We start from the raw sequence: 18,207 nt of genomic DNA on the forward strand, positions 1-18,207 counted from the left end.
TAACAAAGAAACAGAATTTCCGGAAGATGAGGCCCAGAAATCAGGATTTAAAAAAGATTCCCAGGTGATTCTAAATGTGCAGCCAAGGTTGAGAACCACTGATCTAAATGAAGGACGTGGCAGATAAACTTGCTCTTGTTGATGTCACGGAAGACAAGCCGAAGGGAGAGATGATGGGTCTCCAGCATGGCAGCCTTTTCCTTAGAACTGCAAAGGAGACTATAGTGTGACTGCAGAGACCACAGTGAGACTGCAAACTCCAAGCTGCTTATTTCCACAGCTGGGGCACATCAACACGAGGGAGAATGCCATCATAATTTGGTCCAGCATTACATGAACATCTTTATTATTGGGGGGAGGAGTTATTATCATGATTTATTATAGGAAAAGAATATAGACTCAAATCAGCTAAGGGAAGAAGCGTGTGAAGTGTCTGGCTGTCCTTTACCTGTGTAGCCAGGCCAGGATGAATATCTTTAACTTCTTCATTCCTAATGTGAAATACACCCCAACTGCAATTTGCTTGTTGTTTCCAACCCAGTGGGTATCGTGACCTATGTGGCTTGGAAGATAAGTGGCTTTCTAAAAACCCATTTATTGGAAGTGGTTGCAATCTGGATTCAGCCTGGTTCCATTACCTAATGGGGGAGAGGCTGGGAGTTCACCCATTAAGCTGTCATGGGTGGGTGCTTGGGGAGCATGGAGATGCTAGTGACCCTGTGTGGAGTGGAGTGAATGTTGCTGGTGTCTCCCCAAAGGATCTGCACCCTGATTCAGGCAGTGATGCAGATGAGGAACAGTGGAAGGAAGTTCACAAACAGGTGGTTGAAAGTGCCTATGATGTGATCAAACTGAAAGGCCACTGGCCCGTCGGTGGCAAATTTGGCAGGAAGTATGATGAAGAATCTTAGGCGGGAGCATCCAATTTCCACCATGATTAAGGGTCTCCACGGAATAAAAGAAGACGTCCTCCTTAGTGCTCCTTCCTCTTGGGACAGAGTGGAACCTCTGATGTTGTGAAGGTGACTCTGACACCTGAGGAAGAGCCCGTTTGAAGAAGAGAGCAGATAACTTTGGGGGATCCAGAAAGAGCTACAGTTTTCAAGTCTTCTAATGTCCTACCACCTCACTGTCTAGGCTACAGCAGGATTTTAGTTGGAGATTGTGCATATTGTCCCTTATATCTGATCTGTGACTAAAAACATCACTTTCCGAAAGGTAGAAATAGTAATGGTTCATAAAACCCTGCATCTGTGTCCTGATGCTGGCCCATCCTTATCTTGTGTGAAATAGTTCCACCTCCTCCACGGCGCCACTGCCAATGCTGCATACACTACAGTTGCCCTTCAAACTAGATGTTTGTATCCACTGGGTTATATAACTTGTGGTTTCTTTACCAAACATGCCTAGTCCAACATTTTTTCCTCCAATCAATCACATCCTGGGATGCAATGTATAAATTTAATATTGCATGTCATGTGCATAACTGTTTTAAAGGATATGATTTTGTGTACTGTATGTATCACACTCATGTACATTGCCATGTAATGTAAAAAAGAAAAGTCCACATGTAAACAATGGAGCCAATTATCCAAGTATCATACCAACTAGAACATCATGTAAACCTTTAAAAAACAGGAGGAAAAGAATGAAAGATGCAATAAAACTTCCTCACAAAGATTTCCTTGGGAGCAGGTGTGTCTTCTTAGTCACATGTACTGCATATAAGATAAAGCACCCCAATTCAAGATCCCCTCTCAATAGTTCCCTACACAGGACAACCCTGTGCCTCTGAAACCCAAAGCCTTTTTCTCTGGTACTGTTTGTGAAGTCATGCAGCAGGGTTGTTTTACACGCTTCCTGCCCCACTCCCAAGACATCTTTCTCTGAGAAAACTCTTTAAGCATTTGAGCCTCTACTACAATTTACCCATGTAGCTGAAAATACATAAAGGACCAGACACACAAAGCCTTCTTCTTCTGTATTTCAATCAATTCCTTTGCAATGTTCAAGCAATAGTCATTTATAAATGGAGTTGGAAGAATAAACAGATTTTTAATTGGGGGACTGAGGGAAGCAGATCCCCAGACATGCTGAGGTTAAAAGTCCCTCAAAATGCCAAAGCAAAAGGTAGAGGTCATTCTAGGCACAGGTCTCCTTGTGCCCAGATATGCCTGCTCCTGTGACACATGCTATCTTTCAGGGTTTCAAGTAAGTCACACTCCTCCCCCTCCTCTCTGCTGCTTCCCTCTCTCACACACACACATGCACTGGCCCACAAGTGTTAGAGGAATCTTTCCCTAAGAGCCTTAGGTTTTGAATTTACATTCATTTCCTTCTGAGCCTGAAAAACACAAGCTAGATGGCATTTATTGCCATTTTATCCTTTCCCTGTCGAACAGACCATGACCTAAATGTAACCATGTAGGAGGCACTGACCTGTGCCTGCCCATGGGCCAAGTGTGCCTGATGTGACTACACACTGTGATACCTGTGGATCTCTTGAAGAAGAGTCATGGCCGTTTCTCAGGGACACCAGGCCCATTCCATTGCTTCCCCAAACCCAAGGACATTTTTCTTCCAGTCATTTTCTTCTTTGGTATCTTCTTTTCTCCTTTTTCATTCTATCAAAGTCAAATGCTAAAGAAATGCCTAAGACCAGTTGTCTGGAGAGTGACAGCAGGTGGCACTGAGAAAACCTGTCCATGTGGACCAAGCTCATTCCAAACTGATACACTTGGAGGGAAACAGTGTATTCTGACCAAGTCTCGCTGCAATAAGAAAAAGGGAAAAACCCACAGCTTTCTGACCGGGTCCCTCAAGAGATAGAGCTGGAGTCAGTGCTGCCCTTGAGTTTCACCAGAATAAGGCCAGACGCTGCAGGTAGGTTTCCCAGATGAGGCTAGACAGGGTGAAATGGTGGCCACAGGGTTGGCTAGGACGATCCCCAGAGACTGTCACAACACACTGTTCCTGGGCAGGCAACTGGTACTACTTTCCTACCACCCTACATCAACTCACCTAACGCTTCCATCGTCCTCACCACGCAGGCTTACCATCTTCCTGTTCTCATGCAACCCCAAAAGAGTCCACCCACCCCTTTGTACATCCATTCAGATCTCAAGGGGCCAACCACTATTCTGATGAATAACCTGTAAACAGGAGCAGGCTAGAGCAGTCAGACTTCCAACTCCTACTAAAATTATGAGTCCTGGGACCTTCATTCCCACCAGCCACCCCAAGTCTCCATATCAACTCTAATAGCTTCACTTATCTCCTTATAGAACTAGAGCTCTTTGCCCCCTTGGCCTATGTCACTTTGCCAAACTCAGTTCTAGGGAGCCATTCTCAGGAATGCCAACCATTGCTGGCCCCTAACTCATGCCTCCTGACCTCAGCTGGATTCCCTCTCAGACTTAGGAACCATTAGTGATTTCTTTGGGATGTCCCTTGCATTTTTCTACCGACTGTTACCTCTTCCTGTCTTTTCAAACTCAAACTCCACTCCAAGCTGCCCTCCTCTCTCTCAGGATCCAGCTCTCCCCACTCTGAGGCCACGAATATCTCCTTTTAAAGTGCTACCTGCCAAATACCACTCTATATTTCTCATCCTCTGCTACCTCATGTCTGTTTCTGAAGATATTATTCCACCTCCCTGCCTGTCCGTGACCCCACTGCCTACTGCCTTCTTCTATCAATATCCTCCTCCAATTTGCCTTTTCCAATCTCTCCTGTGCCAACAAATCCATTCCCTCTTTTTACATTCACAGTCAAAACTCTTGAAAGAATGGTCCACATGAGCCCTGCCCCATTTCATGCTTACCACACCTCAGCACTGTGCAGTCTGCCTGCACAACAATCGTTCTGACCAGAGTCTACTGATTATACCCAAATCATCCAAGTAATGGGGTTTCCTACTTCCCACCTTCCCTTTCCACTTCTCCATTCAACACTGATAGCAGTGGCCTCTCCCTGCCCTCTGGCCCCGCAGCAGCAAGGCTCTCCCCCCACTTTCCTGACCACTCCTGCTCTATCTCCTCTATTGTATCCCCTTCCTGTCACTTAAGGGCTCTGTCTTCAGCTTCTTCACCATTTCCTTTCGTCCATTTCCACAGCTTCAAATATCACCTTTAAAAAACAACTCTAATTCTGCATGTATACTGGGTATCTTCTATTTGCCCTCCAAATCCACCCTCTCCCCTTCCCATCTAGGTAACAGCAAAGGACTCTCTTACTCTCTTGCTTTTGTTGAGAAAAATCCCTTCTTCCCTCTCTTGCCCGGACTAAGGCAAAAGCCTTAGAACTGTCCCTCTACCTGTGGCTTAGCACCCTCACCTCATCCTCTGCCCTGCTACCTGACCAGCCTCTGATCACACCAGTCCCTCACTCACTTTCAATGGCCCTCCACTGCCTACCAAATGGTTGCAAACTCCTCAGCCCAATATAAAGTCTCTCTACGTTACCCCTTTCCTGCCATTCCAACCTTCTCTCCCACTTCTCCTGCACATTAACCTGTGCTCTAAGGAAACTCACTATTCCTTTAAAATCCAATGCATATGCCTATCAACACATTATTGACTGTACCTTCTTCATGTTGGGAATGTCCACCCTTCCTCACTGCCTTATTTCTGTCCATCCTTTCAAGGTTCATCTATGTGACCACCTTCATATATGCTTTCTCCATTTATTCCATGTGACTATACCACCCTCCTTTAAACCTGTGAGCCTCCCATCTTTACCTCCTGTAACATCAAGCATGTTCTAACTTTTATTACAGTGTGGGATCTAGGTGTCTGTGTATGTGAGTGTATATCTTACCTCCTATTAGATTATACACTTCCTAAAGGAAAAGATAATTGAGGTGTTGCAACCTTGAATCCAGGTCTCCTGGAATCCAGAGATCCTGTGAGCAAACTGCCTGCTTAGAGCAGATGCTCAGTAACTTTCTGTGGATGACTAACCATCCCAATTCTGGGAGGGAAACAAACAATTTAAGATTATTTCACCACAACTGGCATGAGATACCCCATTTTCAGAGACATTTCACAGTCAATTTATCCTGGGAAAAGACTTCTTATCTCCTGGTCTTTCAGACAGCTAGACAAAGGTCAACATTTTGCCTTTCAAATAATTGAAAAACAGAGCCACAAGAGCCTATCCACTGCTGTCCAAATATGAAACCTGAGTCACTGCAATCCCATAGGATGTGGAGTCAGACCCCCAGGATGTCTTGGGCAGCCAGACATGGCAACAGAGGCTTTGACCTTAGGGAAACAGCTCCAGACAGTGGCCAACATACCCCTGTGAGCAGGGCCAGGGAGGAGGTGTGAAGGCAGAGCCGACAAAGGAGGAATTTACCAATAGCTGGATTAGATTAAGTGAATCAGCCTTCGAAGTGCCTGACCTGCATTTCTTTCTTAGCATACTGAACTGTATTAATCTAAGAAAGAACATACATACACACACACACACACACACACACACACACACACACACCAGGTGAATTCACCCATCAGGGAACTGGGTATGGGTGAAAAGATGCATAGGCTCATACAGGTTCAGCATTTATGAGGCTTTGAAATCTGTATGTAAGTCAGGACACAGCACCCTAACAGATGATAGAGTCAGGCTACAAAAAGAAGTTGAACCAGAGTCAAGAGATGGTGGCTCTAGCATATTCTGTCACCAAAAGGCTGTTCAACTTTAACACAGTTCCTTTAAGGAATAAATGGAATAGCATATGTGAGGCCACCAAGGATAAACATACAATAAAGTCTAATATACAATATTCACTCAAAAAAATCTGACTAGGTTTTTCCCCCCCCCCTTCCCTAACCAGGCAAGTTGTTCAGATTCTCTAAGTCCAGGTTTCTTCATCTGAATAAATGGGAATAATAAAACCTGTCCCACTATTTTAACAGATTTTTTTAAGAATGGATAAAATAGTAGACATGAAAAGGATTTAAAAGGTATTTGGAACAGTCAAAATATAAGGTGATGTTATTACTTTTAGGTAAAACAATTACAAAAAAAATAGCCACCCCAAGATTGGAAAGGGGTTTTGTGAGTCACAAACGGGGCCAACACAAACCCCACCAAGGGTTACAATTCCGCCTGCTCAGCCACGCTTCTCTCGTCCTCTCCTCCCTCTTTTCCTGATTCTCTCCATTGGCTGCTTCTTTTCTTTCTACATTTTGTCTCTCTTTTCCCTCCCTTTAAATGTCTGAGAAGCAGGCAAGGGGCCTGGGCTCTCCCTCAAAGCAGCTCCAAACCTGGGAGACAGGGACCCCTCACCAACCAAGCCATGCAGCCCCCCACCAGCACAGACACACAGCAGCCACTGAGGGGAACCGGACCGAACCACATGGCAGGGAGCAAGCCTCTGCCAGGGCCTTGACGAGTGCCGGACTGGACACCTCTGTCCACAGGCATGGGTGCTCCTGGACTAGTCAGACAGGCAGATGGAGAGACAGAAACAGACAGACTAAATAGCTTTGTCCTGTCAAACACCCATTTCCTGCCACGTTACAAAGCCCAGTTGGCACAGAGGTGAACAATGAACTGGATCTAGAGAACTTCATTATTTTTGGAACGGAGGCAGCATCAGTCACTCCTGAACAAAAGGCAGCTGTTAAATTGTTAAACACCTAATTAAAGTCAAACTGATAGAGGCACTGGGAGCCCAAAGAAAATAAGAGACCCTCATTACTGACATAGTAAAACTTCCTGATACTATGGTCTCAGCTACATAGGATTCAAACTTGGGGAGCCACACAAGGATATGGGCTCTTATAACTAAAAAGCCCTAATTCAGACCCAGAAATTCCATTACTAGATATATACCCAAAAGAATTGAAACCAAGGACCCAAACAGATACTTGAATGCTAATGTGTACAGCAGCATTATTCACAACAGCCAAAAGGTGAAACAGCCCAAGTGTCCATCGACTGATGAATGAATAAACAAAATGTAGTCTATACTTATAGTAGAATATTATTCAGCCAGGAAAAGGAATGGAGTTCTGATACATGCCATAACATGAATGGCCCTTGAAGACATTATGCTCAGTGAAATAAGCCAGACACAAAAGGACAAATACTGTGTGATTCTACTTCTATGAAATATCTAGGATAGGAAAACTCAGTAACAGAAAGTAGATTAGAGGTAACCAGAGGCTGGAGAGAGGGAAGAATGGGAAGTTACTGCTTAGTGGTTATAGAGTTTTTATTTGGAGCAATGAGTTTTGTAAATAGATAGTAGTGATAATTGTCCAACATTGTGAATATCATTAATGCCACTGAACTGTATATAATTATGAATGGTTAAAATGGAAAATTTTATTATATATATATTTACCACAATAAAATAATGTTTAAAGAGTCATAATTCACATCATCTCCAACTATCAATAGATATGACTTAGAGACTTAGCTTTGCTGAAATAGTTAAAATAAATCTTAAAACCAAATTTCATGTAACTGAAAGAAAGTGTTTAATCTCACCTACAAATGACACCAAGGTCCCTAACTAATCTCATATGCTTCCTTTTAACTCCATCATTTATCATGTAGATTGTCACAACATACCCAAACCTGAGAGGCATGAAATGTGCTGCCAAAGTTAGAATATACAGGTGAGCTGCAATTGTAGAATTATTATCACTGCCAATAATACATGAAAATCCATAGAAATAGAAAGTAAATTCATGGTTGTCAGAGGCTGGAGGGAGAGGGAATGGAGAGTGACTGCCAGTGAACAGAGGGTTTCTTTAGGGGGTAGACAGTGGTGATGATTGCATAACTCTGTAAAAATACTAAAAACCAAAAAAAAAAAATACTAAAAACCAATGAACTATACACTTTAAAGGGTGAATTTTATGGTATATGAATTATATCTCCAGAGATGTTATTTAAAAATCAATAACTAAATAACTAAATAAATAGGGCTTGCAGCCCAGGGAGCTCAGCTTGCAATGACAGTCCTCTGAACTCATGGGAATCTTGTTTGTGCTGGAAAGTGTCTATTTCCCCAGAGGAAATTCCTGAGAAGACACTGCAAGAATGGATGGTGAAGCAAGGCCACCCTATGAAGTGGTCATCTCAAAGCCCAGGCCCACAGGTCTAGGTCTTCTGGTAAGGTCTACCAAGGAATCAGAACCAAAGAGGACCCAGGCAGAAACTATGAGATGAATGACTAGCCAGGGAAAGGGACTGCAAGGAGAGACACCTAAAGTGACCACCTAGCAGCCAGAACAGAAGAACAAGCATTCAGTGTTTGTCCACCACACATGACCAGGGGGCTCTGGCAGCAGAGTTTCCACAGAGCGAACCCAAGCAAGGTTCCATGAGGCTAACTCAAGGTAGTTTCTCCCAAAATGGACAGAGAGTGAGTTCCCCCTCCTCCTCTTCGCCTCATGAGAACAGAAAGAACATATGCTTTGAAAGTCTAAAAGACCTCAATTTAATTCCAGTTCCAATACTGTCAGGGTGACCTTGGCCATATTACTTAAGGTCTTTGGTTCTCAGTTTCCCCACCTGAAAAATATTTTTAAGGATCACATGATACTAAGTGCATGAAGCACCAAAAACATTGCTGGAGACACCAGGCATTCAATAAGTGGTAGTTATCATTCCTACCCCGTTCTATAAATATGAAGACATAGATATTATTCTTCAATATAGTTTATATTTTTAATAAAAATGAAAACATGATGACTCCGTGGATCATAGGAGAAGGGGCTGGGAGACGGAGGGGGTTGGTGTGGGGAGCAAGGCACACTTAATTACAAGTTTTCCAGGCCACTCATTGATGACAAGGTTATTTTTGCTTCAGGAAACTAAAAGCTAATCTGTCACTTAAGATGTGAAATTATAGTCCTTTTCTATTCTGATAAGTATCTCAAGATGCTATATGGAACTGTTCCCTCCCTTTATCTATAAACCCCTAGAACTTCCTATATAATAAAAGGCTAATATGCAAATCAACCAAATGGCAGAAAGACCGGTTGCTATGACACACACTGACCACCAGGGGTCAGACACTCAACACAGGAGCTGCCCCCTGGTGGTCAGTGCACTCCCACAGGGGGAGCGCCACTCAGCCAGAAGCTGGGCTCACAGCTAGCGAGTGCAGCGGCAGTGGCCATAGACTCTCCTGCCTCCACACCAGCACTAAGGATGTCCGACTGCCGGCTTAGGCCCACTCCCCATGGACATCCCCCGAGGACTCCCGGACTGCAAGAGGGCACAGGCCAGGCTGAGGACCACCCTGCCCCAAGTGCATGGATTTCGTGCACAGGGCCTCTAGTTTGCTATATAAAAAAAAATAGTTTATTTTACAAAGCTGAGGTTTACATTTAAAGCAAAGTTTTATTTTCCAGGCAGTCTGTCCTTCTGTACTGAGGGGTTGTGTTTAGATTTGGGGAATTCATGTTGGAAAGCGGGGAGTTTATTTGCCCAGGTGGTGTCCTTCCTGCTCTCAGTGGCCCTATTTCCAGATATTCTAGGCTGAAGGCAGGGAGCCTTTGCCTCAGCTGTGAGAAGATGGCAGCGTGGAGTGGGCAGCTGCTGGGCATAAGGAAACCCTGTATTCCAAATGGTCCCACAGTCCTGGGATCCTACTGGCCTGAGGAAGGCTGACAGTTGTCAAGAAAACCTATATGCCAGGACTCTTCACTGATTTTTCACTTCTCCCTTGATTCCTCTGGTATTAGCCAGAACACCTCAGATTCTGTTTCTCTTTGTTTTACATTTCCATCCTTGAAATTTTGAATGTCAGCCATCCAACAACATGTAAAAAGCTGTTTGAAATGCTTTGAAAGTTGTTCCATGGTGCTGCTTTTTCAAACTCTAATGCTCTGCTCTTTGATAAGAATAACTGATATTTGCACAGTGATTCACACTTATTTTCCCATTCAGAGCCTCACAGATGCCCCAAGAATTTGACTGGATAAAGACTATTATCTCCATTTTATGGATTAAAAATATGAGACCTGATTCCTTCAAAACTCTCAGAGAAAGAGATCAAGACAGAGACTGTGAGTCCAGTCATAGCCTTATGTATTTCATCTTTTTTTCCTCTCTTTTGCTAACTAGTATCTTTGAAAGGTTGTAGCCCAACATGAATTATTTTGGAAGGAAATATGTGTATATGTGTATGACTGAACATGACACAATGGTTACAAAGTAAATAGAGCTTAATTGAGTAATCAAGACAACATTTCTGCCCACAGGCAATACGGGAAGAACATTCATTTACTGTCTGGATTTTGGCTTGGTTCTCTAAAGGACAGGAGACAAGATTACTTTATTTCCCTTTTAGCTGGCTCAAACGGGCAGCACCATGTGTAGCTGAGTGTATGAAAAGAAACAGAAACCCCTGTTGGCAAATTGGCAGCTTGAATATTTCATGAAATTATCGCAATACTATGTTTTGAAATGGTGGCATCCCCCAGGGATCTCAAAGGCCACATCTGTAAGCAAAGTCTGGCTCGTGCCTCTGTCGTAAAGCTCGAGACCAAAACCGCCTCAAAGGCCCCTCAGTTTCTGGGAGACAATGTGTGAACGTATCAACAAGTGAGCCCATGAACACTTCAAGGGTGATGGGAATGTCAGAGGCAGGTCCTAGATGAATTCCCTTCCATGTGCTGAATTTAGGCCACGACTCCTTATTTCAAGGTCCCCTGGGAAGAAATAAGAATCGTCCTAGGAGACCAACCCTGAAAAGGAAGCAAGGAGAAGCCTTTGTTCTTCCAACTCAGAAAAATTCATGGCAGCCTGTCCTCGGGCCAGCTGCGACCTAAATGTCTCCACGGTTTTCATCCTGTAGTTAATCTATGTCTCCGTGCCTTGGCCAACAGCAGAGCTGGCCAGTCCACAAAGAACGCCCAACAGCTCGTCAAGGGAAGTCCTATAACACAGTCTGCTCTCATCACCCCACTCTCCCTAAGGGGCTGAAACAAGCCTAGATTTCGGCAGAAAGGAAGGGAGCAAGTAAAAAAGGCTTGGAGGTATATCCATTTGCAGACAAAATAGTGAACTGAATTATTCTGGAGTTCCTTATGGACATGTATGAACTTTACAGTCGAAAAAATTATTTTTAAACCCTTCCAATGATAGATACCCCTACCTACTCCCCATGCTGTTTCCAAATCTAACATTCAGAAGTTATTTTAGCCAGTACAAAAGTAGGTTTGGGGGGGAGGGCAGGGAGGACATGGAAAGGTTAAGAGGTTTACTAACCAGAAACACTAAGCAATGCTCTCCTCCTGGGTTTAACATACACCAAGGGTGGTCAAAAAAAGCAGGTGGGAAAAGAGAATGAAGAATTTTTCTGTCACATCCCTGCCTGAGTGACTGAGTCTCTAGGAGCTGCTGTTTTCTCAACTGGAAACAGAGTTTGCCCCTATAGGTCCTTTTACCCATAAGATGTTCTGATCCTAGAAAGTAAATTCCCAAAGAGACATTGCATTTATTCTATGTCTGTCTGACAAACCTTCAAAGCATGTGAGTCCACCCCATCTCTCTCTCTCTCACACACACACACACACACATACATGGGACAGCACAAGAAGGCCATTTTAAAGTGAGTATGTTCTAGAGAGCATGGTTTGGAGGATTTTTAGAAGAGGGGGGAACTGAGAGGTTTTGGCTTCTTGCCAGTTAACCGTCCCCATTCCTCATCCTCTGTTCAAAGCCAGATTAACTATTCCTTTACTTCCCTTGATCTCTGGAGAAGAGCCTATTTTCAACCTCTATTTGACTCCTGAGCTCCAAGCCCAAACTGCTCTCCTTATGTCCTTTAAATTCCATTTAAATTTAACTCAGTTCCATAAGTGGTAACTGTGCTCCCCAAATTACCCCACAGACACCCCCCGTCAGCTGGGCCTCTTCCTGTGTTGCTCCATCTCCCGCCGGCCCTGCTCCCTGAAGTCCCAGGCATTTCACAGCTCTGCTCCTCAAGGCGGCCCTCCTGGGCTCCACCCACACAGTGCACAAGGCTGGACCTGCAGCAAGGCTCTCAGGGTCCCAAGGTTCCTGGGAACTTGAGACTCCACTCCAGTTCCATTCTGGCCACAAGCAGCTGCCTCCAAGCGCTCCTAAAGCCTAGCAGGAAACAGCAAGGAAGTCTGCTGACATGTGACGTTGGGCCAGGGAGGCCTGGTCTTGAACAAATAAGCTGCCATCCAGAAATGAAGATGCAGAAGACCTCTTCCACAGGACCTAGGTTTTAGGTTCAAACAATCACATTGATTACTTCGGCCCTCCATTTTGCTTTTTCCGTGATAGGTTCCATTAAAGTCTCTGCACCTACCTTTCAAACAGCAGTGAAAAGCATCCCATTTTTGCGAAGGGATCCTGTCACATTTTTTATAGAGTATCTAACCTTGAGGTACATATAAACAGGTATTTACTAAATTATTTTAATTGTGACAGTCATGGCTTGGAGTGTTGTTTCATTATCGGAATGTTTAACACTCAGGTCGCTAAATATTGGCACCTGATATTTTGCAGAACCATTCCCGTGCCTTTTTTGTCAGTCTTCTGCTCTCCTCCACTGTGCCCATCATTCACTTAGGCAACTATGAGGATGGACTCTAAAAACAGACTAAATCAGTGTGATTATTTTGCTAATTAGTCTCGCCATTAAGTCTCCAGGTGTTTCCCAATCTATCAGCTTTCTTTAGTCCACATTAGGAAATAAAATTGTCCCCTGATTTTGAATGCTGAGCACTGATTCCAGAGTCCCGGAAGGAATGGTTGGGAGGACGCTGGCTGACCTGTGACTACCAAATAACAAACAGCTGTAACACCAGGCAGGGAGAATTACTGTAAAAGGAAGAAAGTGCTGTCAGCCTCTCTTAACACGGTGACAGGGGGTTTCTCAGACCTCATAGAACTTGCCACAACAACTAAGAAAGCCAAGTGAAGAAAGAGATAGAAAAGAAAACACCAGGAGTTGGAAAACATCACTGAAAATGAGAACAAATCTCAGTTATTTCCTAAGCTAGGTCTCCGGAGCTGTTCTGCCATTACCCCAGCAGGAGACCAGCCAGACTCATAAACAGAAATCAGCTGTGAAGTATACCCAGTTGTTTTTGTTTTTTTCCTTAATAAAGTTAGGGAAATGTTTTCTTATCTTTGAGCTGACAAGTTTTATAACCCTATAGGTTAGGGTTTCCAGATCCCAATTTTTAGGTCGCCTTATGCTCCACTAGCCCCTCTGATTAAACCATCCATGGTAAATTAGGGAGAAAATTAATACACAGCCATAACAAATTCAGCTAATCACCCAAAAGGCGCCCTCAAGGCTCTGTAGGATGCTGTCTGTGCTAAAGGTAAACAGAAGTCTGAGGTAAGAGTGTGCAATAGAGTGAGAGAAATCCAAAGTGGGTTTTCATGGCCAGAGGGTGGCAAAGTCACCAAGGGACTCAGTCATACTGATATGTGTGTGTGGTGGCATGGGGACACACACTGGTCTTTGGAGTTCTCTGTACCGGGGGAGGTATGGGCATGATGAAAGAGGCACTGCAGACAGGAAATTCTCTCCAAACCCTTCTGACATCTTCCCCACCAAACCCAACAGGAGTGCCCCTATGCTGACTCCTAAGCCCTGGAGCGCCACCTACTGGGTGAGGCAGAAACTACAGCCCCTTTAGGTCTTGCTGGGTGTGCATTCATTGGTTCATGCAGGGGAGCATTCATTCAGACATGTATTAAGGGCCTAAAATGAGCCAGGGCCTGTACTAGGAAGTGGGGATGAAAAGATGGGAAGGGCCTCAAAAGCCCCATTCAGTATGCTCCTTGGACTCCTTCAGTCTAGGCCTTATACACAGAAGAACCCATCTAGGACAGTTACCTCAAAGAGAAAACTGAAGGAAGAGTCCTAAGTCATCACCAAGACTCAGAGATGGCTCCAGGGGCTACTGGGTCACCATTGCATTTGCAGAGTACTATACCTGCAGAGAAGCATCTACCTGTAGAGAACAATTCTCCACTTAATATGAGGTAGAAATGTCCAGTCTTAGGAGACTGCAATACCAATATTCTTCTGCAACACACTGGGTCCCCAAAGTGCACTAGGCTCTTGTGTAATTTACAATAGCTTTTCCCTATTGTGTTTGTGTGTTTGTGTGTGTGTGTGTGTGTGTGCAGTATGCACTGAACACTGTTAGCATGTGCTCTATTGAAATGATGAACTGATTCTTATAGTCTTATATGTAGTATTCTGATAAGCTGCAAAATATCTGAGCAATACTAGCAACAATATTTTGAACTTCAGTCGTCCTTTTTCTCCAGTTTCCTTCATGCAGTATCCAGAGAAAGAGAAGCTAATGTCATGCTTTCTTTAACCTGCACAAGCTGAGGTGCAAGCAACATTGTCCTTTGACCATTTATTTGTAAAGAGAGTTAACTATGATCATTATTATTCCTTTATTATAATTACTATTCTGCTGTGTTGCTGAGTAGTTAAAAAGAAAGCACACTGTGTCTTCCACTCCCAGAACATGTTTCTCCCCTCTTCCCTGCCTCCAGCAGATAAGGGACATACCAATGTTTTATTTGTTAAATGTTTGACGATTAAGAAACTCATTTGCTAGCTGTAGACCAAAATGGAAAATCAGCCCAGAAAAGTGGAAGGCTAGGGTGGGACCAAGCAGAGAGGGCACTAGGGGTGAGGCCTACATGAGCCATTTCCAGCCTGAAACCCAGGGCCAGAAGCCAGTCCTTCAGGGAACTTCCAGGCTGTTCCCATGCACTGACCACCACCTCCATGCCTGAACTCTACACACACACACACACACACACACACTAAAGAGAGAGAAGCTGGGAGAGAAAGGGCTGATGTGGTCAGTGCCTTTGAGCCTGTCAGGAAGAGGAGCCCCGCCACTGGCAACTTTTTCAGTTCTCTCTTCTTTGGTTCCTCATCATCACTGCTCTGAGGTAATCATTTGGTTTCTCCTCTCTCTCCTGAAATTCTAACCCCCAATTATGTTTCATTGCCCCTTTGGTTATTAAGTCACAACAACCCCTTCCTTGTACATATTCATGCTCTTCCGAGTCTGCTTCTCCCCACCTTTGTCACCCTTCTCCTTTCTCCCCGAAATACACCTGGGCCATGCCAAAGAGGCAGAGAGAGGGGGTGGGAAATGGAGGGAGACAGGGACCCTGGTGCTCCTTCACCTGAAAGCCGCATCCAGGAATGGAGGCAAAATCACTCCTGTGAATTATATAATCACTGCAGCTTCTAGAGAGAGAACTGGAATCCAGGTTGCCATAGTGTTCGTAGGCATGTTGCTGGAAAGGCAGAGCTCCGGGCCCTGCCTGCTCGCTCCCTTCCCCTCCATCTTCGCACAAACCTCTCCAGGGTCAGCTCCTACTTTTAATGTCTGCTCCCTGCATGTGTGTGTGAGGAGGGGGCTGCTGGGGGACAAAGGGCCAAAAGAAAGAAAAAGGGCTAAGAAGGGGTTTATCCTGCACTAAGAGGAGCACTTGTGAACTATTTAAGGTTATCATTATGTGAATAATAATCATTACCACAGTACACTGCCATTGTTAGTGAGTAAGAACAATACTACTGAGCTCTCCTCTCCAAGGCTGCTTAAACTGAGCTGAGAACTTGGAGGGGAGAATACCACCCCTGCTCTTCACAAATATCACCCTTTCCTTTGTGTCTCCCATTCCCTCCCTCCTAATCCATCCACTACTCCAAGAGCTAGGAAAGGGACAGGGGAACAGGTGGGGGTTGGGACATGGGGTAGAGAAACCAAGGGACAGAGCTGCCTTTGTGACCCCAAAGCCCCAGCTTACCCTAGGACCCATGACTCTTGACAAAATTCTTCCTCCCAGAAGAGGCCAAAATCCCCACACTGCCACCCAAACTCGATAGCAGAGGGACAATTAGCTCCCAAATCAGTTTCGGGATGGACGATGGATAGAGACCAGGCAGGTAGGGTGCCTGGCAGCCTCTGGCTCTAAAGCAGGGATGGGGAACCTTTTTTTCTGCCAAGGGCCATTGGATATTTATAACATCATTCAGGGGCCATACAAAATTATCAACTTAAAAATTAGTCTGCTATATTTGGCCAAACATTTAATTAACTCACTCCTAAAGCCTTGGCAGGGCCAGACCAAATGATTTCGCGGGCCTTATAAGGCTGGCCCGACGTTCCCCACCCCTGCTCTAAGGGTAGGGGCACTGTCCCCAAATGGTGGAAATGGGGGCAAAAGAAAGAAGGAGGCTGGCAAAAAGAAACATGGAGACAGCCCCTCCCCCATGCTGGTCCTCAGAGGATCACTTGAAGTACCCCAATAAGTAACAGGACCAACAGCGACAGGTATTCGGGAGGAAGAGGTGGAAAGGAAGAGTGTAAACAGGGAGGCTTGGGAAACTGGAAGAGAAAAAGGAGCGGCAACACCCAAAGAGACAGAGAAAGCCTTGGAAAACAGACAGGGAGAGAGCCGGAGGCTGCCACCCTGCAGCCAGACCACCCCTCTACGCTCCACCGTGACCTTAATTGCTGAGTGATGCCAAAAATAATAACTTGTTAATAAGGGGGGCGGGGGAGAAAGTTTCCAGGAAGTGGGGAGTTACTTGAAAGCCTTTCTCCCCTCACAGGGGGAGCTGGTGACACTTGATGCCCATGATGGAGATGCTTGGAGAACACTGGGCAACAGTGTGGAGCCCTGTGAGCTGGGCACACCTTTTAATTATGTCCTTAAGACATGAAAAAGCAAAGCCCACACACCTCCCGACTCTTACCGCTTCCATCCTCAGGTGCTAGCCTATATGTGGGTGCGAATAACAACACACGGGGCGTGGGCACCCTCGGGGTCAATGACAGTGGCGAGGCGGGTGGGTGTAGGTGAGCGGTGGGGGTGAGGCGCAGACTCACATCTGCATCCGCGGCTCCCTGAGCGCGCTGCCCAGAGCAGGGGCCCCTAGAAGCCAGTGGGACGCCGGGCGGCGGCCCGGGCGCGGGGCCGGCCTTGGTGCGGGTGCGCGCGCGCGCGCTCCCTGCCGCGCCCCGAGCGAAGCGAGGGACCCCAGCCGGCAGGGTTGGAGGACGGCGGCGCCCCTTTCCCTACGCGCGGCGGACCGGGCAGTTGGGCTTTCCAGGCAAACGTGAAAAAGCGAGGCAGAAGCAGACAGTTGGGGAACTTTTCCCCCTCGCCTGGAATTTCATAGGAAACACATGCGCCGAAGAAGCCGGCACGAGAGGGGGAGGGGCGGGAATTTTCCGCTCGGTCTCGCGGGGTGTGGGCCTGGGTCCCGCCGCTCGGGCGAGGCGGAGGCGACCCGGGCAACTCCGCAGGGACCGTCCCCCGCGGCGAGCCGGAGCCGGGCGGGGAGGTCCGGAGCCCGCGCCAGGGCCTTGGCCAGGCGGTGGGGCCAGCCTTACCTTGGTGGTTTTCCTCTGGGATGTACATCCTCGTGTTTTCATTGACCATCCACCAAAAATTGTTTTAAAAAGCGAAGAAGCCACAAAGAGGCAGAAATGTCAAAACACCCTCAGCGGGTCTGGATTAATCCCTCCTCCGAGGCTGGCGGCTTTCGTGCAAAATTCAAGGAAGCTGTGGAGCTGCGGTGTTTCTTCTTCCCTTCTGATGATTACCTGATTCCCATTATTGCATCAAACACCAAAAACTGCTCCTTTCCACTACTGCCTCCTTGAGTGAAATTGTAATGCATCCTCAGTACATCCGGGCCCCTTCCAAGAATTTAGCCCCGCACCTCTGGCGGCTTCACCGTTTGAAAAAATCAACCAAGGGAGGCGGCGCGAGAAGAGGCAGAGAGGAGGGGCGAGGGCAGCGATGGACCCCAGACCAGGAGGGCCCGAGGGGCAGAAGAGTCTCGCTGCTCAGGCCAGACCCGAGGCCCCGGCTCGGCTCCGCTGTGTCAAGAAGCTCCCGCAACTCCGGAGGCGCGGAGGCAGGAAGAGGCTCCGCCGCTCCGGGCCGCTCCGCGCCGAGCGCCGTTCTGGCAGGAGCTGTTTCTGCAGAGGCAGAGAGAGGGAGACACGGGCACGCGAGAGCGCCGCGCTCACCGCCTCCAGCCCAGCCCGCCGCCGCGCCCGCGCCCGCGCCCTCCCCGCCCGCCCGGCGCGCTGGAGGCAGACGCGCTGAACGCTTCCAGATGTGGCGCGGCGGCGGCGGCGCGCGGAGACCCGGGTCGCACGACGCAGGGCGCACGGCGCGGACCGAGCC

At 46.5% G+C, this 18,207-nt stretch overlaps 1 protein-coding gene and 1 pseudogene across 8 annotated transcripts in view; one reads left to right on the forward strand and one right to left on the reverse strand.

Moving 5' to 3' along the window:
- Positions 1–18,041, reverse strand: part of CACNA1C (calcium voltage-gated channel subunit alpha1 C) — a 587,470-nt gene extending 569,429 nt beyond the window's left edge. For 6 of the 8 annotated variants that reach the window (XM_023756710.1, XM_023756711.1, XM_023756708.1 and 3 more), the window contains exon 1: positions 17,403–18,040. In XM_023756710.1, the coding sequence (XP_023612478.1) occupies positions 17,403–17,451 (49 nt within the window). In that variant the 5' untranslated portion in view covers positions 17,452–18,040. Of the gene's footprint in view, positions 1–17,402 lie in introns of all 8 variants that reach the window. The other 2 variants (XM_023756704.1, XM_023756709.1) reach the window with 1 other exon arrangement.
- Positions 108–1,137, forward strand: LOC102433675 (annotated as a pseudogene).
- Positions 18,042–18,207: the final 166 nt, after the last annotated feature.

The sequence above is a fragment of the Myotis lucifugus genome, unplaced genomic scaffold (assembly GCF_000147115.1).
Source record: "Myotis lucifugus unplaced genomic scaffold, Myoluc2.0 scaffold_98, whole genome shotgun sequence".
NCBI classification, from domain to species: Eukaryota; Metazoa; Chordata; class Mammalia; order Chiroptera; family Vespertilionidae; genus Myotis; species Myotis lucifugus.